This window comes from Rana temporaria, chromosome 2 (genome assembly GCF_905171775.1).
Source record: "Rana temporaria chromosome 2, aRanTem1.1, whole genome shotgun sequence".
NCBI classification, from domain to species: domain Eukaryota; kingdom Metazoa; phylum Chordata; class Amphibia; order Anura; family Ranidae; genus Rana; species Rana temporaria.
The window spans coordinates 513,049,164-513,074,916 of NC_053490.1; the positions used below are offsets into that span (position 1 = coordinate 513,049,164).

The following is a 25,753-nucleotide window of genomic DNA, read 5'->3' on the forward strand; positions in this document are numbered from 1 at the left end:
AATACGTCTTGACCCCACGTAAATGATGTTTTTTTTAACGCCGCATGCGCCCGTCCGTGGGGGTATCCCAGTGCGCATGCTCCAAATTAACCCGCAACAAGCCAATGCTTTCGACGTGAACGTAATTCTACGCAAAGCCCTATTCGCGAACGTCGCATACGCAAAGCCCTAACATTGCGTATGCCTCATAGACCCAGGGGTAACGTTACGCCGAAAAAAGCCTTACGGAAAGGACCTAAAAAAATGCGTACGTTTGTGGATTGGCGTATCTAGCTAATTTGCATACTTGACGCGGAAATCAACGGAAGCGCCACCTAGCGGCCAGCGTAAATATGCACCTTAGATCCGACGGCGTACTAAGACGCACGTCAGTCGGATCTAGCCCAGCTTCAGACGTATCTTGTTTTGTGGATACAAAACAAAGATACGCCGGAGCATCCTAGAAGTTACGCAGCGTATCAATAGATACGCTGTCGTAACTTCTTCGTGGATCTGGCCTGTTGTCTATAAGATTGCGAACCTTCACTTCTTGAGTTTAGGTCCACTTGAACATTTATATTATGAAATATTGCGTATTACCATTATGTTTTTTTTTTTATCCAGTCAGCAGGTGGAGCTCTAGTTTCACTTTTATATAATAACTGTATCGCTTTCACCTCTGCTGAAAAGCTGTTGCATGAATAGGGCATGAGTTCAAGCTTTTCCTGCTGTGCCGTTGTTTAAGCCCCTAGAGTTTTGCAAACTACTTGCTAAATATTAATATGTAAAACAGAGATTGAGTATCTAATAAATAACAGATAGTAGAAATATTTTTTTACTTATAAATAATAGACTTATAAAAAAAAGAAAATAAATAATTATAGTATCCCTTAAAGCATGAACAAATCTCATCTCCCCCCAGTGGCTTGACTGTGGTAGGAGTTGATAGCTATTCCACCCCTGTTGCTATGCCACTGCTGCAGAGTAATAGTGATGATAATATATAACAAGCAGATGTACAGAAAATTGACTTTTTCTTTTTTTTTAATACTCCGAAATCTCTCTTATGCATCATAAATTGTGCCTGCAGCTAAATGACCTACCTGACAACCACTAAGCCAATTATAGAATGTAAAAGACTGGAAAATAGCCAAAACATAACACGTTTTGTATGCATATGGACAGTCTTTCAGCACTGGAGAATAGTTGCCTGTAATGGTGTTTATCACTGACCTTCACTTAGAGCGCCTGTGGCGATTTTTTTTCTTTTCTGTGAGATAATTGGAGAGCTTGTGTCAGTTTCTATTTTTAGGAAGTATCAAGGCTTTTAGTGCCTTCAAAGGGCTGTCAATGAGTTTTAAGAAAAGTGATTTCCTTGGTATAAAAAGGGGGACCCTACGCCTCTTATCGCCTCCTCCCCAATAAAACCCTGATGTTTGTCTTTTTACAGCTGAGAATCCCTCAGTAGTAAAGCCCATCCTAGCGGTTTGTGCTTATGGGGATTGGTGATGGATTACGATGCTATATGGTGGTAAGCCTTGAGTCCAAATCTCTCCTTTTGAAAGTTCAGTAGACTAAATCTGGTCATACACTAGTAGAGTTTTTTATTCAACAGTTTTCACTTTTAGAACATTTGATTTTTTAATATCTAGTGGGAGCAAATCGATGTTCACAATGATGAGAAACGTTGAAGTTCGGTGGAAAAGAGATTCTTGAACAAAGGAATTTCTAACCGTGAATGTTATTTTCATTTGGGAAATTACATTCATTCCAAAATCAATTGTTCCAAGCAAACCACATTTTGGAGTATTTTGGAATGACATTCATCAAGCTATCGAATGTACTGAGAATTTTTGTTAAAAGATTTAGTGGCCAGCTTATGTGGTGTTCTACCAAAGCAACGGACATAAGGTGGCCAGTCTCAACGTGCTGATACAGTCTCACCGGGCCCCACTCTTACTAGCTTAGACATGTACAGGTGCATCTAAAAAAATAGAATATCATCAAAAAGTTAATTTATTTCAATATTTCAATTCAAAAAGTGAAACTCATATATTGTATAGATTTATTACCCACAGAGTGAGATATTTCAAGCATTTTCATTTTGATGATTATGGCTTATAGCTAGTGAAAACCCCCATCTCAGAAAATTTGAATATTACATAAGACCAATAAAAAATGTATTTTAATACAGAAATGTTGGCTTACTGAAAAGTATGTCCATGTACAGTATAGTATGGACTCAATACTTGGTTGGGCCTCCTTTTGCATTAATTACGGCATCAATGCAGCGTGGCATGGAGGAGATCAGCCTGTGGCACTGTAGAGGTGTTATGGAAGCCCAGGTTGCTAGCGGCCTTCAGCTCGTCTGCATTGTTGGAACTGGTGCCTCTCATCATTCTCTTGACAATACCCCACATATCCTCTATGGCAGGGGTGGGCAATTATTTTTTCGATGGGGCCACATGAGAAACTAAAAATATTTTGGAGGGCCGGGCCAAAAGGCTAAACTCAATACTGCATAAAATCAATTGTATTTCTTTATAAAAAGCAGTAAATATCATTGTTGGACAACTGGTACGAGTACTTGTTATAGACATGGCACAGGAGGGGGACAGAGGCTGGGGACATGGCACAGGAGGGGGACAGAGGCTGGGGACATGACACAGGAGGGGGACAGATGCTGGGGACATGACACAGGAGGGGGACAGAGGCTGGGGACATGACACAGGAGGGGGACAGAGGCTGGGGACATGACACAGGAGGGGGACAGAGGCTGGGGACATGACACAGGAGGGGGACAGAGGCTGGGGACATGACACAGGAGGGGGACAGAGGCTGGGGACATGACACATGAGGGGGACAGACGCTGGGGACATGACACAGGAGGGGGACAGACGCTGGGGACATGACACAGGAGGGGGACAGACGCTGGGGACATGCCACAGGAGGGGGACAGACGCTGGGGACATGCCACAGGAGGAGGAACAGACGCTGGGGACATGACACAGGAGGGGGACAGACGCTGGGGACATGACACAGGAGGGGGACAGACGCTGGGGACATGCCACAGGAGGGGGACAGACGCTGGGGACATGACACAGGAGGGGGACAGAGGCTGGGGACAGGCAGCCACTGTTTAATCAATAACAATTGATTAAACAGTGGCTGCATGTGATGGCACAGTGGCTGCGTGTGATGGCACAGTGGTTGCGTTTGATGGGCACAGTGGCGACAATTGATGGCACAGTGGCTGCGTGTGATGGGCACAGTGGCAACAATTGATGGCACAGTGACTGCGTGTGTTGGCACAGTGGCTGCATGTGATGGCACAGTAGCTGCGTTTGATGGGCACAGTGGCTGCGTGTGATTGGCACAGTGGCTGCGTGTTATTGGCACAGTGGCTGCGTGTTATTGGCACAGTGGCTGCGTGTTATTGGCACAGTGGCTGCGTGTTATTGGCACAGTGGCTGTGTTTGATGGGCACAGTGGCTGCATTTGATGGGCACAGTGGCTGAGTGTGATTGGCACAGTGACTGAGTGTGATTGGCACAGTGACTGAGTGTGATTGGCACAGTGGCTGCGTGTGATTGGCACAGTGGCTGCGTGTGATTGGCACAGTGGCTGCGTTTGGGAACAGTGGCGACAATTGATTGCACAGTGGCTGCATGTGATTGGCACAGTGGCTGCGTTTGATGGGCACAGTGGCTGCATGTGATTGGCACAGTGGCTGCGTGTGATTGGCACAGTGGCTGCATGTGATTGGCACAGTGGCTGCGTTTGGGAACAGTGGCAACAATTGATTGCACAGTGGCTGCGTGTGATTGGCACAGTGGCTGCGTGTGATTGGCACAGTGGCTGCGTTTGATGGGAACAGTGGCTGCGTGTGATTGGCACAGTGGCTGCGTGTGATTGGCACAGTGGCTGCGTGTGATTGGCACAGTGGCGACAATTTATGGTGGCACAGTGGCTGCGTGTGTTGGCACAAGTGGCTGCATGTGTTAGCACAGTGGCTGCGTGTGATTGGCAAAGTGGCGACAATTTATGGTGGCACAGTGGCTGCGTGTGTTGGCACAAGAGGCTGCATGTGTTAGCACAGTGGCTGCGTGTGATGGGCACAGTGACCCCTCCCGCCCCTGCCTACTGTTATCACCGCGGCGGGGAACATTACAGACAGCGTTCGTTTGAACAGCTGTTTTCCCCGCTGCGCATAGACACTCCCCCTTGGACGGATCTGTCCAATCGCGAGCAAGGGGGAGTGTCTATGTGACTCTATGTGACTCCCCCTTGCTCGCGATTGGACAGATCCGTCCAAGGGGGAGTGTCTATGCGCGGCGGGGAAAACAGCTGTTCAAACGAACGCTGTCTGTAATGTTCCCCGCCGCGGTGATTAACGTGGCAGCGGCGGGGGGGGCCCGATTAAAAGGTCCGCCGGGCCGTATACGGCCCGCGGGCCGTAGTTTGCCCAGGTCTGCTCTATGGGGTTTAGGTCAGGTGGGTTTGCTGGCCAATCAAGCACAGTGATATCATAATCATTACACCAAGTATTGGTAGTTTTGGCAGTGTGGGCAGGTGCCAAGTCCTGCTGAAAAATGAAATCAACATCTCCATAAAGCTGGTCAGCAGAGGGAAGCATGAAGTGCTCTAGAATTTCCTGAGAGAGGGTCGTGCTGACTTGATAAAACACAGTGGACTAACAGCAGCAGATGACATGGCTCCCCAAATCATCACTGACTGTGGAAACTTCACAATGGACTTCATGCAACTTGGATTCTGTGTCTCTCCACTCCAGCCCATGTCCTGCATACGTCTGTGTGTGGTGGCTCTTGAAGCACTGACACCAGCCATAGTCCACTCCTTGTGAATCCCCCCTAAATTCTTGAATGGTCTTTGCTTCACAATCCTCTCAAGGCTGTGGTTATGCCTGTTGCTTTTTCCCTCCACTCATCTCTCCATAATAATGCTTGGTTACAGCACTCCGTGAACAGCCAGCTTCTTTAGCAATGAACTTTTGAGATTTACCCTCCTTGTGGAGGGTGTCGATGACTGTCTTCTGGACTACTGTCAAGTCAGCAGTCTTCTTCACGATTGTGTAACCTACTGAACCAGACTGGGAGTGTTTTTGAGTTAGCTGAATAGAATATGACACCATGAGTCTACAATATTAAGCTTTTTCACAACATTCAAATTTTCTGAGATACTGAATTTTGGGTTTTCACAAGCTGTAAGCCATAATCCTAAAAATTAAAGGAAAGCTGTGAAGGCTGATTGTCTATTACTTTTATTTTTGATCTACTTTGTGAAGGCTATGCCATTTGTCTAGAAGCCTTCACGGATTTATTACTTGTGTTTGTGATATTTTTTTACTTTTGTATGAAAAATTCCAAATACATAAATGTCAAAAAAAAAAAAAAAATGTAAAGAAAGAAATGCATATACATACAAAAAGTTCTTAGCCTAGAAAAAGAAAACCTATGCAACTAGGGATGCACTGATATGTTTTTTTGTTTTTTTTTACCTACGAGTACCGATCCTTATAGTGACTTTAGCTTGGGCTCACACAGGAGAGGTGCAGTAAACTGCATGTGATTCAGACAGGAATCGCACCACATTGCTGTTCGAATTGCAGGCAATTCTTTGGAGTGCGATTTTGTATGGGCTCAAATCACACTGCAATAGTATTGGTACTCGGTATCGTGAGTACTTGACCGAAAGTATCAGTATTTGTCAGTAAAAAAATGGTATAGTGCATTCCTAGCTGCATTAGTGTGCTTTTTTAGGCTGAGAACATTTTCAACAAGTACGGAAATACTTCTTCACCTTGCCAGCATTGCAATGTTCCATCACTTCATGTGGCATTAGTCCACCACGGAGGACTGAACAAATCAGAAAATTTCAGCCTGTGTGACAACCATAGCTCCCTCCATAGATGCAGTGAGGAATTAAGTGTAGACAGGGAGCTTGAGTAGGATCACCAGGTGATACAAGGACAAAAAAGCCTGAAAAAGGGAAACTAATGTTAGCTGAATAAGAGAAATCTATACATGCATAGGCGTGCACACAGGGTGTGCCAGGTGTGCCTAGGCACACCCGAATCACTCTGTGCAGCACAGATTCCCCCTACTGCCCTGGCTCCCATCTTTCCCCGCGCAGCGCTGCCAGCTTCCCTCCTCTTCTATCGGCTGTTGCTGCAGGGATGTTTCAGGAGTGGGGAAGGGGCCAGTAAATGTGATTTACCGGCTCCTTCCCTTTCTGAATGAACATCGTGAGTGATCGGTAGTTTGTGTGTTTGGGCTTTGGGGTGCACACCCTAATGCAATAGGCTGCGCACACCTATGTATACATGCATGGCTAGTCTTTAAGACCGGTACCTAAACGATGAAGACCCTCCTATTGCAGGGGGGGTTGGATGGGGGGTGGTTAGGGACACCTGACCTGTTATAATTTCCATTAATACCCATGTACAGCACCCCATACAGGTCATTATTATATTTTACTAAATAAGCAATACCGCTTTATAGGAGTGATGGCGAACCTTGGCACCCCAGATGTTTCGGAACTATATTTCCCATGATGCTCAACTACACTGCAGAGTGCATGAGCATCATGGGAAATGTAGTTCCAAACATCTGGGGTGCCAGGGTTCACCATCACTGCTTCATAGCATCCAAAGCTCCACTTCTTGCTACTCTTTTAGCCAGAATGTATAGAGAAATATTATATAATGCCATCAATACAATGTAAACATGTTGTCGTACAGGAAATCCACAATCAGTACTAAGTCACTTTCTCTACCCCGCCATGAAATGCAATATGTAATTCTATTATTAATAAAGCAGGTACTTTTGTGATTATACATCCAATGTAATGGCAATGACCCTGTCCTATATGACTTGTGCTCACATTAGAGCACAGACTGGAACACTCAGCCCTGACTAGTATTAGGTGAGTCACGCAATTAATGGAAATCCCTCAACAAAGTAATCAATTTGAGGCTGGTAATTGGATTATACACACTCAGGTTAATATAAACGGTATACTTGAGAGCCCAGGACCGAATTTAATGCACAGCGGACTTTTGCAGTGCTGTCATTTTCCGGCTCTTAAGGGGATCTGTGAAAGTGCCATTTATGTATAGCAGTCACGTATTGCCTGTATAATCTCACAAACTGTACCTTGCTAATCACAGGACAGACTCCTATTGGATGTATGGAGCAGTGCAATGCAATTCTGTCTACTAAGCAATCTCCGATACCCCACAGCGTTCTTTATAAATGTAGATTTAAAGGGACACTACCTTAATTTTGCTCTTTATGTGAGTGGAAGTGTTTTCATGTAAACTGCATTGACCTTTTATTTATTTTTTGTGTTGGATTTATAATTGCTGCCCCTCTACCCCTTACTGCATAGCAAAAAGACCTTGTGCATTCATTTCCATTTATAAGGCCTTATATCATATCGCCATATTATGTTAGGGCTTGTTCACACTTGCTCATAATACTGACGCTTATCGAACGTGCCTATAGAGTTAATGCACATTAATAGGTGCGGTTGATGAGCATTTAATGAGCATTAAAAATGCTCCCCCCCCCAAAGCCCTATGCACGTTTGTGGCACGCTTGACACCACAAACGTCTACAATAGCTGGTTGTATATATAAATAAACCTTGCGCGCTATCCCTATAGCTAAACGCCAGTCTGCATCCAGCCACCTGTGCAAATGAAATTAATATATACTACCTACAAGGGTGCAGCGCTCTCCTTCAATACGTTATGTGCATAGATCGATTAATGTATAAAGTTCATCAGCGTTGATAAAAATATTAATAAAATACAATAACTATTATATACACAAATACGTTTACATACCCTGGCAGAATTTATGATTTCTTGGCCTTTTTTCAGGGAATCTGAATGATAACACCAAAACATTTCTTTCACTCATGGTTAGTGTTTGGCTGAAGCCATTTATTATCAATCAACTGTGTTTACTCTTTTTAAATTATAATGGCAACAGAAACTACCCAAATGACCCTGATCAAAAGTTTACACACCTCAGTTCTTAATACCGTGTATTGCCCTCTTTAACATAAATGACAGCTTGAAGTCTTTTGTGGTATTTGTGGATGAGGCTCTTTATCTTCTCGGATGGTAAAGCTTCCCATTCCTCTTGGCAAAAGGCCTCCAGTTCCTGTAAATTCTTGGGCTGTCTTGCATGAATGGCACGTTTGAGATCTCCCCAGAGTGTCTCAATGATATTGAGGTCAGGAGAATGAGATGTCCACCCCAGAACCTTTATTCTGCTGTAGCCAATGACAGGTCGACTTGGCCTTGTGTTTTGGATCATTGTCATGTTGGAATGTCCAAAGACGTCCCGTGCACAGCTTCCTGATGAATGCAAATGTTCCATCGGTATTTTTTGATAACATACTGCATTAAATTTTTACCACATTTCCCATGCCTTTTGTAGCTCACACATCCCCCAAACATCAGCGATCCACCTCCATGTATCACAGTAGGAATGGTGGACCAGTCATCATAGGCCTTGTTGACTCCTCTCCAAATGTGGCGTTTATGGAAGTGGCCAAAAAGCAAAATTTTGGTCTCATGACTCCAAATGACTTTGTGCCAGAAGGCCTGAGGCTTGTCTCTGTGTTGTTTGGCATATTGTAAGTGGGATACTTTGGGGCATTTGCGTAGTAATGGCTTTCTTCTGGTGACTCGACCATGCAGCCTATCTTTCTTCAAGTGTCTCCTTATTGTGCATCTTGAAACAGCCACACCACATGTTTTCAGAGAGTCCTGTATTTCATCTGAAGTTATTTGTGGGTTTTTCTTTGCATCCCGAACAATTTTCCTGGCAGTTGTGCCTGAAATGGTAGTTGGTCTACCTGACCGTGGTTTGGTTTCAACAAAACCCATAATTTTCCACTTCTTGATTTAGAGTTTGATCACAGCTGATTGGCATTCTCAATTTCTTGGCAGAGGAGGAGTCACCTAGGCAGCCAGAAATTAAGTCCCACACCAATCCAGGTACCCAGCCAATTGGGGCATGTCGGGGGGCGAGGAGTACTTAAAGCGGAAGTTCCATTTTTGGGTGGAACTCCACTTTAAAGGAGGGTGAGTGCCAGAGCTTCAAAGATGGCAGCGCCTGTGAGGGAGAGTGGACCAGTATTAAGGGGATGCTTTTACTCGTATTTAAGAATATGATTGGGTTTTAAGATTACATATTCTGGCTCAGTTTACGTCAAAAAGCTAGGGGATGAAATGATCCATTTACGCTCTGGCTAAATCAATGCAAGCTTTAAGAGTGTACATTATCCTTGGCTCTATCAATGACTTACACCGAGCAATACTCAATTCAACAGAACTGCAGTGTGTACCAGGCTTGGACAAAAAGAACGCCCCGGCTTTAGTGGAGGAATGTCAGCCCACATTATTGTGTGTGGGAGGCTTTTTCTACACCCACCTGGGAAATAGGGCAAAGTATAAGATGTGTTTAGAACACAATGTATTTTCCTACTTTAGTAAAACATGTTTTATTTAGCCTGAGTAGGCTGAAAGTGTTAGTGTACTGTATATAAGCTCAAGAACAAAAACCGGTCCCTAGACTGCATTCTTTTTCTTTATTTTGTCTTATTTCTGTTATTTTGACCTGCTTGCCCTGCCAGTAGCACATGTAGTACTTTGTCTGATGTCGCTAGATGCTTTCTAACCCTAGTTATGAGGTTCAACCTGCCCCTCTCCCCTCCTGTCGTGACCGATCTGACAACAACTATGAAAGGAATGGCTGATTTGAAGCTTCAGCTTGTCTTGGCTGTGAGTGCTTTTCTGAAGCAAGCAACGGCAAGAGGAATGTAGAAAGCAGGGGAGGGGTGTCGGCCTCTGCGTTCCTCTTCCGGTTGCTTGTCTCAGGAAATTGCTCATAGCCGAGACAAAGTGCAGCTAGGAATCGGCTGTATCGGCTGTAACAGATGTATTCATATACAGATGTTGTTAGTAATAATCTTTCCACACTGTTTTTGAAAGAACAGAGTTCTTAAAAAAGCCTGTGGTCCAAAGGAGGCAATATAAACCATGTGTAGTAATTGTATGTGATTCAAGGATCTTGAATTGCCTCCCTCTCACAGACAACAGCTCATACAGCATGGGAATTGTCCCCCTCTCTTATGGGGACTGTGGTCCAGAGGCGGTCATAAAATCTATATGTAATGATTGTATGACATTCCAGGATCTCTAAATTTTCTCCCTCACAAACAACCACTCAGTACTACAACATAGGAGAACTGATTGCACACAATTCCAGGATTTCTGAGTGCCTCTTAGGCCCCGTACACACGACCGAACATGTTTGCTGAAACTGGTCCGCGGACCAGTTTCAGCAGACATCTTCGGTCGCTTGTACAGCCGAGCGGACAGGACTCCAGCATACATTTGCCCGCCAGACCGTTTTCGAGCGGGCAAATGTTTCTAAAGTTGCTTAGAAACATGCCCGCTGGAATCCTGTCCGTCGGACATGTTCGGTCGTCTGTACAGACTTACCGTACATGTCCGAGCGGCCGCCATCCCTCGCATGCGTCGAATGACTTTGACGCATGCGTGGAAGCATTGAACTTCCAGGGCCGAGTCATCGTCGCGGCGACGGCGCGGCCTCGTCACCGTGTATCGTGTACGCGCGGATTTCTGTATAATGGTGTGTACAGCCATCATACAGAAATCTCCGGGCGGGCATGTCCACTGAAAACGGTCCGGCGGACCGTTTTCATCGTACATGTTTGCCCGTGTGTACGAGGCCTAACAGGCTATTGCCTGTTGCCTATTGTTCATTCAACATGGAGATACTGATTTATATAGAGTCCTTTTAAGACAAAGATCCACTCATTTAGGAACATGAAGGTAGATCACGTTGGTACTGTGGCTCAGAGGAAGTGATAAAGACCATACCAAGCACATAGATATATTTCTCTTTCTATTTCAAATATTTTATTGAATTTTATAATTATCAACAAAATTCCATTAACAGAGCATATACAATAATATAATATAAATAAATATTCCATTAACAGAACATGTACAATAGTATAGTAGAAAAAGCCTCAAAGGGGTTGTAAAGGTAAAAACAATGTTTTCCTAAATAGCTTCCTTTCCCTTAGTGCAGTCCTCCACTTACCTCATCCTTCGATTTTGCTTTTAAATGTGCTTATTTCTTCTGAGAAATCCTCACTTCCTGTACTTCTGTCTGTAACTCCACACAGTAATGGGAGGCTTTCTCTCTGGTGTGGAGTGTCGGGCTCGCCCCCTCCCTTGAACTACTGTAGAGTCCGGATGCTCTCTAAGTTGCAGATAGAGAAAGGAGCTGTGTGTTAGTGGGCGTCCTGACTCTCCAGTAGTCCAAGGGAGGGGGGCGAGCACGACACTCCACACCAGGGAGAAAGCATTGCATTACCGTGTGGAGTTACAGACAGAAGAACAGGAAGTGAGGATTTCTCAGAAGAAATAAGGACATTTAAAAGCAAAATCGAATGATGAGGTAAGTGAAGGAGGACTGCACTAAGGTAAAGGAAGCTATTTAGGAAAAAAAAATTGTACCTATACAACCCCTTTAATCATTCAGGAAATTAACTCTAATAAATGTAAATGAAAATAGATAACCTAGCGGATTGTAGGATAAGATTATGTAACATGAAGTGTCATAATCATAGCTTCATGGCAGCTATTTAAACAATAGAGAAATTAAGTTGATTGAAATAATATAATATAATTATGTCATCTATGAAGAGAATATGATTGAATGAACCTATAAAGAAATATAAAGTTAATGTGTTATAGAATAGCTGGGGGAATAAATTAGGCTAAATCAGGGCCAAGTTCCTTCTCTTGGCTTGTCTTTATCTGGTGCAAAGGTCAAAAATCCCAACCATTCAAATCATCTGCTATTACAGTTGGTATATCAGATAATTAACAAGAATAAACCTAGTAGAGAGGATAGAGCACAGAGGGGAGAGAGAAAGAAATGTCCAGGGGGACCAATGGTTATAGAATCAGGTGAAGGTAATCATAGTAGCGGGGTGGATATTATAATTTCTCAGGGAGAAATTATTGAACAATGCAAACTAGGGGGTAACTAGTGTTTGATCCAAGGTCTCTATAAGGATTCACAATTAAAACATGTATCTAGTAGTATAGCTTCAGTTTTGGCATGTATCATAGATTGTGTGACTCTGTTTGACTGACTCTAAGCAGAGAGAGTTCGATTTCCACGCTTTTGCTATAGTTTGTTTAGCTGCCATGGTTATAAAAATAAGTAATTTGAATTAGTGGTGTGTTATAATTTGTGGTTTTCTGTTCAAAAGTGCTACTGAGGGATCGTGTCTAAGGGTTATATTGAACATAGTAGAAAGAATTTTGAGAATCATATATTTATCTTTATAACAATTGGCCACCTCCCTCTCACAGACTTCCATACATTCAAAGTGAGGACTCTGATGCCGCGTACACAGTCGGATTTTTCGTCGGAAAAACCGTGGATGTTTTTTCCGACGAAATTCCGCTAAAGCTTGGCTTGCATACACACAGTCACACAAGAGTTCTCTGAACTTTCGACCGTCAAGAACGTGGTGACGGACAACACTACGACGAGCCGATAAAATATTCAATGCTTTCCAAGCATGCGTCAAATTGTTTCCAAGCATGTGTCGGAATTTTGCGGGTCGGAATTGCTACAGACAATCAGATTTTCCAATAGGAATTTTTTCCGTCTGAAAATTTGAGAACCAGCTCTCAATCTTTTGTTGGCAGAAATTCCAACAGCAAAAGTCCAATGGAGCATACACACGGTCGGAATTTCCGTTCAAAAGCTCACATCAGACTTTTGCTGTCGGAATTTCCGATCGTGTGTACGGGGCATTAGAATCTCTTAGAATCTCTTATAAGGAGATCACTCATTACATGAGGGTATACAATGTTTCAGAAATCCATGAAAAGCAAAAAAACAGACGTCCTCCAATAGAGACATCCAGCATTAGTCAGCATATGCAAATGGCAACTGAGCATAATCCCACAGCAAAAGGGTTCCACCAACAAACATGAACACGGGGATTTGGGCACAGTCCCACGGTAGGCTTCAAACAGTCACTTTCTCGGAGAGTAAAATGTATTGTTAGCAGCTACTTTCTCAAGTATATATACTTATCGATCCTGCCATGACTGTTTCTTGTTGCTGTTCAGTGGGTGAGTAGATTTAGTGGTTGGAAATGCCTGACCGTAGTCGCCGACTCAAACCGGCTACTTTAGAGACAACTGGGGGTATTCTGGTATATATCAGCAGCCTCACCAAGGCTCTACTAACAAGATGGTTCTCTTTATCTCTAATGGAGGACAACATAATAGTAGATATAGCACCTCTCCTTTAATGTTCCCACAACATGGGTCCATAACCCCTACTGCAGCAGCAGCACAGCTTGGTCAAAAATACACTCCCAGCCTGCTGATTGGACAATAAGGAAGCAGAGAGTCATCAGGATACTTTCTTCTTCTGTCTGCATGCTGCCATAAAGCACAGAGCCTGGTTGGATACTATTCCTTCCCGTCTCTCCCTGTTTACTGCGCAGAATATAGTAAGCTACAGTAATATCAGGACATTTCCAGAGTTTCAGGTGCTTACATTAGATGTATTTTGAAGAAAGTTTATTGTTTTTCTAATGAATTTATAACCCTATTACTTGATGTATTTGTGTCTGCCTGGAGTCTGGCATTAAATACATTGGAGTTGTTCTTTAATAGACCAGCAATCATGCTCTCAGTGAAGCAGTGGTGGTCTTCCACTTGTATTCATCAAAGTCAGCACAGATCTCGCTTCATCTTGTGAGAAAAGAGTAGAGGCTGGAATTTTCCCTGAAAACTAGCAGGCGGTAGTGACCCCAGGAGCCTGTCTGTTCTTTCATCCAGCAGGCCAGAGCCCAGGTAAATAAATCCTATTATCTGTGTATGGAGGGCAAAAAAAGAGACAACATCCAAGCCTTTCAAGAAGTCCCGCATCCTCACGTCTTCTGTATTCTGTCTGAAGTGTCTGCTTGCTGTTTTCAGCAATGAGAACGTTTTTTCTGTCCCTTATGTAAAAAAAAACGAGGAAGAAATCTGTGAAATATCAACTCTAAAAGCATTCCTTGGTCTCTGGAAGAATTCTGTTCAGACATCTTTTCTTCTTCCTTTTTATTTCAGATCAATTATTCTTTTTTTTTTTATTGTTTTTCACCCTGTATAGACCATAGGCAATACATTTACAGCCCCATCTGGGACTAAGGGGCTGCTTTAAAAAGCAACATCATAGCCTTACTAGAGCCATACCACTGCCTTTTAAAGAAAAGGCAAATTTATAAAGCACAGTGACATGGAAAACAATGGAACCTCCGCTGTCCGGATTCCTCCCCCCTTCCGGTGTCACATTTGGCACCTTTCGGGGGGAGGGGGGAGCAGATACCTGCTCCTGAAATGAGCAATCCTCTACTTTTTGGGATTTGCAAAGGAATAATACATGATAATATCTTCTCTTCCTGCCCTGCTGATTAAGTCCCGCCCACAGGACGTAACATGTACAGGGGAAGGAGTCGCGTACGACGTCACCCATGGCCATCTCTTCAGTTGGGAACTTTGTTCAATGCCATTACGCCTTCACTTGGCTATAGTTCTTTACTTATTATTTACCTATTATTATTTTTATCGCAATTAATGGTTGATACGGAGAGCACTAGATCTCTTTTTATGTTTACACATATATCCTTTGATGTGATTGATCTACATCGTTGCTGAATTGCTTGGAAGTCGATGCCCCAAGGTGTGGGATACATACTGTATGACCTACTGTATTCAGGTCGAGTGCCTGAGGTGAGAGGCCAGGATTGTCTGTGGTGGACGGGCTGCATTCATCCTTATCACTGTATCGTCTGACACCAGGCACTGTTTACACAGAGGAGGACTTTTTTTCTTTCATGTTGGGACTGTGCTCTCTTTTAGAATTTGTATCTACTTTTTTACTGTTGATTTACATGTTGCGCTGCACTGTATTATATAATATCTTTGAGTCTTTTTTGGATTATCCTTGTAGTGTTCAGCTGGCAATTATCATTCTTGTTCTATCTTTATCTGCACTGAATATTTAATTGTTTTTTTATACATAAAATGAAGACAGGGTGGTTCTACATTGTGTGGACTATCTAGGGCCATGATTCTTGCTTAACTCCACCTCTTGATAACCTGTCATTAAAACTGTTCCCTATAGAGAATTTTGAGTAATATACACTATATGGGACACCTGAAAATTAATGGCGTCTTAGTCCGTAGGGTTCAATATTGAGTTGACCCACCCTTTGCAGCTATAACAACTTTAACTCATATGGGAAGGCTGTCCACAAGGTTTAGGAGTGTGTCTATGGGAATGTTTGACCATTCTTCCAGAAGCGCATTTGTGAGGTCAGGCACTGATGTGGACAAAAGGCCTGGCTCGCAGTCTCCATTCCAATTCATCCAAAAGGTGTTCTATCGGGTTGAGGCCAGGACTTTGTGCAGGCCAGTCAAGTTCCTCCACCCCAAACTCGTTCATCCATGTCTTTATGGACCTTGATTTGTGCACTGGTCCAAATCATTTGCTGGAACGGGGGATTATGGTGTGGGGTTGTTTTTCAGGCTGTGAGCCAGGCCTTCTTGTCCAACAACAGTGCCTGACCTCACAAATGTGCTTCTGGAAGAATGGTCAAACATTCCTATAGACACACTCCTAAACCTTGTGGACGGCCTTCCCAGTAGAGTTGAAGCTGTTATAGCTGCAAAGGGTGGGCCAACACAATATTGAACCCTATGGACTAAAACTGGGATGCCATTAAATTTCATCTGCGTGTAAAGGCAGGTGTCCCAATACTTTTGACAACATAGCGTACGTTTTTTGCCATTTCATGAGCATGCACAATTTTAGAGATTGTCCTTTTTGGTATATATTTACTCAACACAACCTCATCTTTTATATTTGACCAAAAACGTATGTAGTTTAAGGTGTTGGTGTGCTGAAAAACTTTTATATATACAGTTATATAAACAGTTAACGTGCAAAAGAAAAAAATTGCAACTGCCACCATTTTATTCTCCAGGGTTTCTGCTTTCTGAAATATATATTTGTTGTGGGATTTAAATAATTTTCTAGCAATAAATGCAGATTTAACGTGTGCAGAATATAAAAATATCGCCCTGGTAGGCAAGTGGTTAAGGTGACTGAGTTACCCGTCTGGCTATATATATATACCAGTATATGTTCCTGACACTTATTAGAACTGAAAAAAGCTACTTGGGTAAGTGGCAGAATGTCTTAAACATTCAACATTAACAAAGGAAAACAAGTCCGGCTGAAATAATGTGGATAACTAGCAGAACGATCTTCCTCTTGTAAACAGGACCAAGGGCAAAAGAGTGACTTATTGCTTTTATTACTCTCCCTGTGTTATTGTTTGCGCGTTTCTTAGTGTCTGTTGGAGTCTGGCGGCCAGGAGCATGTTAAGTGCAAGTCTTAAGTAGCCATTAAATTCAAGAATGTTTGCTGGTTTCCTTGAACTGGAATTTTTATTTGGCACCTGTAAGGATCGCATGCTCTGTCAATTCAAACTTACATAAAAGATTGTTTAAAAGACATCGCCCAGTAGATAAGTCGACCTAACTCAGAATCTACGCCAACATATGTTTAAGCGTATGCTCAAACAGAGATACGCTTAAACATATCTTGCGCCGTCCTATCTTAGATTGCAATATTTCGGATGGCTGCTAGGTGGCGCTTCCATTGTGGTCGGCGTAGAATATGTAAGAGATATGCCGATTCATGAACGTACGCCCGGCCGCCGCAGTCGTTTTACGCCGTTTCCGTACGGCATTAGCAGGCCTAAAGTTATTCCATCTATTAGGTGGAATAACAATGTTAAAGTATGGCCGCCGTTCCCGCCGCAAGATTAAATTTTTTTACGTCGTTTGCGTAAGTCTTCCGCGAATCGGGATTTACGTTGTTTACGTCCACGTCGAAATCAATAGGCCCATGCGGCGTACTAAGCCGTCAAAAACGTGAGGTTAAGCCTCATTACCATACAACACGCCCCCCTCCAAGACATTTGAATTCAGCGCCCTTACGCCCGCCCGCTTTAGGCTACGCCGCCGTATATTAGCAGGCAAGTACATTGAGAATCATGTACTTGCCTAGCTAACTTACGGTGGCGTAGCCTAAACAGGCTAAGCTACGCCGCCGCAAGTTTGCACCCAGGTACCTGAATCTACCTAACTGTCTCTATACCTATTTTGGGACGCATATGCAGTGAGGCGAGCAAGGGGCTTCCTCCCAGGCTCATCTTTGACTTGCATCATATGACCAATGAGAGCCAGTCAGGAGCCTAGGCTATGCTTTCCTCAGCTCTGAATTCTATTTCCCTGACAGGTGAGAGATGTCGGCTGTTGCAATGACAGGTGGTCATTAGGTCAGGACTCAAGTCAGGGCCGATCTTAGGCAGGCTGCGCGGGGTGGGGATCGCAGAGGTGAGGGCGCCGAAGCTCCAGAGTGCTCCCCTCCCTCCTCCTTGTCTGTGTCCTGAGGCGGAGCGCATGTAGCAGGTGCTGTGGTTCACCATCCCGCTTGCTCTCTCCGCTGGCAACTGACAAGTGCGCATACCTCCCGCTGTCCCCGGAATTCGGGCTAGGTACCGCAGCGGAGCCTAGTACCGGAATACGTTCTGGTACTAGGCTCCACTAATTATTCTGTCCACTGTGCGTGGAGCAGTCTCCTGTCTGCCCCGCCCCCTCTGCGTGTGTCGGCTCTTCTCCCATAGGCGGTGTGATGAGAGGCTTCTGGGTTGGCCGGAGCTGCTGCCAATCATCCCGTGCACTCCCAGAAATGCTCTCCGAGTGCCCAAAGATCCTGTATCATGTCTGCAGTATGTCTGGGGGCTCTTTCTAACAGATGCCCTCTCTGTGTGCATTAGAGAGACCCCCCTCCAGGTTTTATTATTGTTAAATATTTTTATTTATTGTTAAAAGATCATGGGAGGATCACAGGGTAATAAAGACTTCTTCGGGGAGCATCTCTGTGTTTCAGTCGTAGCCATAGAAACATTTGTAAAGGGGAGGAGTTAGTAAGATGACCACGCCTATGTGGGAGCACCAGAAATATTTCTGCACCCAGGCGTCTATGACCCTAGGATCGGCCCTGACTCAAGTCACCTGGCAGGAGATATGCGGCCCATGTGAGCTGGGCGTCTGGTGCTAGCAACACCCCTGATATGTACATAGTTCAACCACTCCCCACTATACTTCGATGTTGCCTCCCTGCTGTAGCACACCGCCTGTCTAAGGTCTTGTGTTGCCTGGTATTGGATCTTGGACCCCCCACATTACAGTATCCAGGCCTGGTGATTGGACTCTCAGGCCCAACACAGTCAAATATGGGATGTCTTGTGCTCCCCAATACCTGCTCTGGCAATAGGGGAGTATAGCTGGGTAACGAAACATATCTGGAGGGTTGGGTCATGTAGACACATTTTGGGCAAAGTTTTAATATCTCTTCAACGTAGACTGAAAAAATAATTGGGACTTCTGCAAATAGGTACTCTTTGGTTTTAATCTTGCGGGAGACGAGTAAGCATAATCTTTTGGAGAAAACTTTCCACTGGGTTTTATTCTCAATGGGTAAGGATGTTACTGGCTTATTCAAAAACAAACTGGTAAAATAAATACATTTTGCATTTAAACTAGACTTATGTCGTCTTTTAGTGGCCTTAATTTCTACTTTGGCCATCATCCAATGTTAATTTCAACTAAAACTGATGTGGGTCCCTTAGAGGAAGATCTGTGGGATAATACTTTAGGCTCAGTCTTGCTCTGTTCCCTCAATGCTTCCCAAAGACTTTCTCAGTTATACATTATTCTCTGTGCCCACCTCTTAAAATATGCCCTATGGGTATTTTGCAATCTTCTCTATGTGTTAGGTGACCTCATCTACAAGCTGCATCGCTATTGGCCAGACATTAATTAATGCTGTTTTTCAAATTGCCATTCCTGTTGAACTTGTTTGATGTATTCTGGGTATTCTCGATGACCTCCCACTAACTGAGTTTTAGAAGGTAGCCGTTAATAGGGCATTGTTACAAGCCCGCCAACTCCTTCTGCAACAGTGGAAATCAGACAGGGCCCCCTACCCACAAAAAGTGGGTTGTCCACATGGGTGATACCCTTATGCCGCGTAGACATGATCGGACATTCCGAAAACAAAGCCGTGGATTTTTTTTCCGACGGATGTTGGCTCAAACTTGTCTTGCATACACACGGTCACACAAATGTTGTCGGAACTTACGAACGTCAAGAACGCGGTGACGTACAACACCACGACGAGCCAAGAAAAATTAAGTTCAATGATCCCGAGCATGCGTCAAATTGTTTCCAAGCATGCGTAGATTTTTTGTGCATTGAATTGTGTACACACGGTCGGAGATTCCGACCGTGTGTACACAATTCAACGCACAAAAAAACATTTGTTGTCGGAAAATTTGAGAACCAGCTTTCAAAATATTGTTGTCGGAAATTCTGACAGCAAATGTCCGATGGAGCCTAAACACGGTCGGATTTTCTAACAACAAGCTCACATCGAACATTTGTTGTCAGAAATTCCGACCGTGTGTACGTGGCAGTAGACTGGAAAAGGTTATCTTCCAGCTTAGAGGGTGCCCAGGAAAGTTCAACAAACTTTGTGGGGACTGGCTGGCAGTACCAGGCTTTGTGCCTCTCTACTTAGTGATTAATAGAATTTTGGATTGAGACATTTTTTCTTGAGTGGTCATGTTTTTTGTTGCTATTGTACTTCCCTTCTACTACCCATATTGCTGGCTTGATTTTTCATGGTGGGTGTATTCTGGGGGGTGAATGTTGCTCTCTCTCTCTCTGGATTTATCATATTCCATACACCTTTTGAGTGCTTTGGAACACCACTAATGCTATGTGTACAGGTTGCATGTGCTTTGTTTATTGGTTGTAACTCAATAAACTTTATTTCAGATAAAAAAAAATCTGATTAATGGAATCTGAGTAAAAACAAAAATAATGTTTTAATCAAAAGACGCCATACTTAACATGGCATACGTGGGACTGGCGTAAGGTTACCCCTCATATAGCAGGGGTAACCTTACGCTTACGCAAACGACGTTAGCGACGGTTACGCGACGCGATTTCGTTCGGGAATCGGCGTATCAGGCTCATTTGCATAAACAAATGAGACCTGAACGTAAACGCCACCTAGCGGCCGCCGGCGAATTACATTTAGGATCCGACAGTGTAAGTGACTTACACTAGTCGAATCCTAGCCTAAATCCGGCGTATCTTGTTTTGTGAATACAAAATAATGATATGCCGGCGGGAAATTCGATTTACGCCGGTGTATCAGTAGATACACTGGCGTAACTTGTTTGAGAATATGGCCCGCTGTCTGTAGGTTTCCTGGATAGCACTTGCAGTTCATTGACTGATATAGATTTTCATCTACAGTTGCTGTTTGACAGACCAGTACAGTAACCTAAAACAACCAATTAGAATGCCAAAGAGGTGGGGCTTAGCAAGTGCACGTGAACTTGTACAAGCAGCAGCTAATTTTGGCAGAACAGTCTTTGAGAAGGGCTGTAACATAAGCATGTGCTGATTTTATGAGGCTGGGGGGTAGGTGGGGAATAGCTGATAGGTGATGTTGGAAACTTTATTTTCTCGGCTGTTGGAGGGTTGCAGATTGGGGACATTGTACATCAATTCTGCCACCAAACAACTTCAGCGATAAATATTATGAGAGAGATTTACTTGAAGAGCACAGCTTGATTCATAAATACCTAAAAAGCAGCATTGCGCCAATATGAAACATGTCCTGACCGCTTCTTAGTGGATGCCGTTCACAAGTTCAGCAGTAAATCCATTGCAATAAATTAATGCGAAGAATAAGGATGATGTCTACAATGCAATAACCCATAGTAGTCAACCAAATTTACGGGCAGAAAATATGTATTTTAAATGCTCATAAAATTCTATATTGCGGTGCCTTTAAAGCTGAACTCCAGGAGGATAGAAAAAATTGGGCAGGTATATGTTTGTTTAAAAGCTATTAGGTTACATTTGCATGTAAGGGGTGGGCGGGCGATGATGGACCTTTCTCCATATTCCCCATTAACCCGTTGGGTGTCAAGTGTGGGTTACATGAGAAGACTACCCTTGGGTTCTTTGGGCTACATCAGTCGTTGAATGGGGTTACTAACCTTTGCACGTGGGGTAACACTTCACCCAAAGGCATGCTCATCAATGCCCAGGGACCAGGCAGGAGCCACGGTCATGTGAAGAGTCAAACATTAAGGCAGCCTCCCAACTCATAGACAAGCTCCATGTGTGCAGTACCCACAGTTCCTCTTTAAGCTGCTTCATTCCATGCCCTACAAACTTATACTGATGTATGTGTTGCATTCGGAGGGACAGGCTGAGCCTCTGCCCACTCCACCAGTCAGCGTACCTCTGTTACCTCACTCCCAGTAACAGAATGGGGTCCCGCTGAGCACATACCGCGGACCTCATGCGTGCTCTACTTAACTCTTCTCTTCCCGTACCTAGTGACCAGGCCATAGATCTCCGTAACGCTAGTCCACTCCCGGTGACCGGCAGAGACGGACAGCTGGAGAGGGAGTCAAAGCAACGACCCCCTCGCTACCGGAAGACCTGTCACCAAACCAGGTACCCCGCCAACGACTGGTTACTGATTTTCTTTGTGATTACTCATGGCAATTACCTCTTTCCTTCTTGTCTTGTTGAATGAACCTCTGTCGTAGTGATGTTACACATACCCCATCTCTAGTAATATGCCAGGATCTCACATGCACCCCTTGAGGAACTTCAGACCAGGCTTTGAGCCTGCCTAGATGCACATTGTACAATAGCTTCTCATTACCCCTTCCCCCTTTCACTCCTTTCCTGCAATCTCTTTGAGTATTTCCTAGCATGGCAAATAACTGACTACTGTGGCGCTAAATCTTTACCTTTGTCTTGTACCCTCTTCTCCAGGTGTGCTGGACTCTAATGCCGCGTACACACGATAATTTTTCGGCATGAAAAAATCTATGTTTTCGGCATTTAGAAAAAACTTATTTTTTTCCAACTTCATCATTAAAAAGATGTTGCCCACACACTATCATTTAAAAAAAATGCTCTAGCAAAGTGCGGTGACGTACAACACGTACGACGGCACTATAAAGGGGAAGTTCCATGTGGATGGCACCACCCTTGGGGCTGCTTTAGCTGATTCCGTGTTAGTAAAAGACGATTTGCGCTTTTCTGTCTGTCTCCATTATGAACGGTAGTTTTACCAGAACGAGCGCTCCCGTCTCATAACTTGCTTCTGAGCAGGCGCGGGATTTTAACGTAGTTTTAGCCCACACACGATCATTTTTTACAACCCGAAAAACGACATTGTTTAAAACGTCGTTAAAAAATGCAGCATGTTCGGAAAAAAAAATTGGTCGTTTTTCAGAACCTGAAAAATTATATAAAGCCCACACACGATCATTTTAAATGACATTTTTTTAAAACTTTGTTTTTTTCATGCTGAAAAATGATCGTGTGTACGCGGCATAAGACTTTAAGACACATTTGTGGAATGCACAAAAAACCCACATGGTGGTGCCATTAATTTTTAATGTGCACTCCAACGAACGTAATTTTTAATGGCACCCCAACGCACCTTGCTAACACCTTTGTACCAACATTCGATGCATTTTGGTGCACTGCAATTATTATAAAGGGTCATGCACTTATTTTGTGTGATTTTCACACGTAGGGTGACCAGTTATAAACATTGGGCTGCCCGAAACGCGCCACACAAAAACACACAACTACCATCACACCTGCATAGATGTGAGCGAAGCCTAAGGCTGGCCATACAAAAAATGAAAGTTCGTACAAACATTCTTATGAAAATTCTCTGCACATTTGATGATGACTTGATGTCATTGACTTGTTCGAAAGTACTTCAGAATTTTGCTTGCTTTGGACTTTCCCAATTTACAACTACATTCACTGTTAGAAATTAGAAGTTAGAAACATTTTCCATCCTGCTGCTTTGAATTTTCTCATCACTGCGCTAGAAAACTAACATCAGTTTGATCCCAATAAGTAATATATAGAATAAAAAAACACTCCTAAAATAAAAAATGTTAAACAAAATACGAGTAGTGTATAGCCAGCTTAAAGTGATTGTAAGGGAAATATTTTTATTTAAAAAAATAACAAACATGTCATACTTACCTTCTCTGTGCAGTGGTTTTGCACAGAGCAGATCCAATCCTCCTCTTCTTGGGTCCCTTGCCGGAGTTGTGAGCCCCTCCCCCTTGCCGAGTGCCCCCATAGCAAGCCACTCGTGCATGCTCGCTCTCAAGCTGTCAACTTAGCCAACTCGTCAAACTCCAACCACGTCACTTCCGGTTTCTTTAAACCACCAGTAGTTGGAGAGTTTGATTAATTGCTGTTTGGACGCAACACTGGCAACTGAATATAGCCTGGTACAGAAAGATTAATTGTTTTGACAGCACAGCAGGTAATGAGGACAAAGTTGTTGCCGTCTCGGAGGTGGCCATTTTGTTGGCTAGTATCGGAGCAGAGTAACAATCTCTGCTCATATCGTGCATTGGACTCTATTCGTTTTGCCGGTGTTGTGTCCAAACAGCAATACGTCAAAATCTCCAATTACTGATGGCTTAAAGATACCGGAAGTTAATTAGTTGGAGTTTCTGATGAGTTGGCTAATTTGACAGAACACCAGCTCTCTGTGTCCCGCCTCACTGGCTGTGATTGACAGCAGTGGGAGTCAATGGATCCTGCTGTTGCATCACAGCCATTCAGGAGGGAGGGGCCCGGGAGAGCCTCATGTCTCGTACACATCACTGGATGGGGCTTACTGTAGGTAAGTATTGGGGGGGCTGCTGGGGGGAAAGCTGCACTTTGAAGGTTTTTTACCTTCTTGCATAGAATGCATGAAGGTAAAAAAAAACTTCAGCCTTTACAACCACTTTATACTGACAATAAAATCTGGTTAAAAAATATATATTCTATAGAGTATGTATTCCTAACTTTACAAAACGACCTTCTGTCGCACTCTGCCTCTTCCATTTTTTTTTTTTTTTGCTGCTGTGATATGACCAGGGGTCAAGTCCTGGGGAAAAAAGTGTGGGAACTCCCATCCAAGATCCACTCCCCCACCAACAAAAATAAAAAATGATACGCTCATATGCATAATTACTAAACCGCAATTTTCTTTTTTTTTTTCGATCCACTGTACCTTAATAATCCTTTATGTTACTGCCCGCTTCTTGTATATGGATTCATCGAGTTATCGCAGGATTTAGAAAGAACTTTAAGCGAATTCTTTCTAAATCCCGTGATAACTCGCGGCAGACCTCCGCAATGTCTCCTGGGAACAATGACAAAAGCTCCCAGGAGACATTGCGGCATCGAGGAAGTGACGGAATACCCGCACACTACCCGGTGAATCCATATACAGGAAGCGGCCAGTAACAAAGGATTACTAAGGTTCGCCTGCCCTTGACAGTGACTCGAGCTGGGCATCGCCGCTTAGTGAAGGATTGGCTCGGGGCGGCTCGGCTGCTCTAGTCCTGCAAAGGGAACTGAGTTCCTGCTGTGAAAAAAGTACAGGGACTCCGTTCCCACGCGTTCCCGCAGGACTGGAGCCCTGGATATGACACTTGATATGTTAGAGGGAGGCTACTTTTGTTCTCCATGGTCCCGCTGTATGTAGGAATGAAACCACCCCCTCTTACTTGCTCTAGAGATGGACTACGGACTATGTGATTTGTAGTGTGTAAAGAGCAGTGCATGCAACCCCAACTAACATGCACTATTTGTTCCAAACAAAGGGAAGTGAGAAAAAGGAGAGGCTCAAGGAAGAAGGAAAACACAGTAAGAAATAATTTAATGAAAAATAGATTACAGTACCAATAACGCTTTCCCTCTGGGCCTAAAGCAGATTGACAGCCGGGTGGGTGCTTTCCTGTTCTGACTGGACGTCACATGAAATCCTTCACATTGTGCCGCTCATGCGCACCCCATGGCACAGCATGGTAATTGGTGGTGAGCTGTGTCCCTTGGACACACCGCATCTCTAATCGGGGTAAAGAGCTGATGACCATGTGCCCATGTGCCCAGCTGTGTCCAATCACAGCTGATCACATGTAAACAAATGTTGGTTATTGGAATGTCCTTTCCTCAGCGCTGTTAGCCGATCAACGGTTTTCCAATTACAAGGGACATTTAGACTGATAATCAGGGCACTGTTCATCAGTGCCTAGATGATCAGTGCAGCGTATCAGTGTTCATTAGTGTCTATCAGTGCAGCATACCAGTGCCTGTCAGTGCCGCCTCATCAGTGCCCATCAGAGCAGCTCATCAGTGCCCATCGGTGCCGCCTCATCAGTGCCCATCAGTGCAGCCTCATCAGTGCCTCATCAGTGCTGCATCATCAGTACCCATCAGTGCAGCCTCATCAGTGCACATCAGTGTAGTCTCATCAGCGAAGAAGATTTGCAAAATTGTATAACAGAAACAAAGAAAACGTTTTTTTTATCTTTGTTTTTTTTTTTAATTTTCTGTCTTTTTTTACTTGTTTAGCAAAAAATAAAAAACCCAGTGGTGATAAAATGCCACCAACAGAAAGGTCTATCTGTCTCAA

At 43.8% G+C, this 25,753-nt stretch overlaps 1 protein-coding gene across 3 annotated transcripts in view; it reads left to right on the forward strand.

Annotated features, from left to right (window-relative positions):
- DSCAM (DS cell adhesion molecule) overlaps positions 1–25,753 on the forward strand; it is a 712,133-nt gene that overhangs the window by 598,821 nt on the left and 87,559 nt on the right. Inside the window, exon 29 of one of the 3 annotated variants that reach the window (XM_040338982.1) lies at positions 21,631–21,750. The exons of the other annotated variants lie outside the window; for them this stretch is intronic. Within the exon in view, the coding sequence (XP_040194916.1) occupies positions 21,631–21,750 (120 nt within the window). The remainder of the gene's footprint in view (positions 1–21,630; positions 21,751–25,753) is intronic. 3 annotated transcript variants of the gene reach the window in all.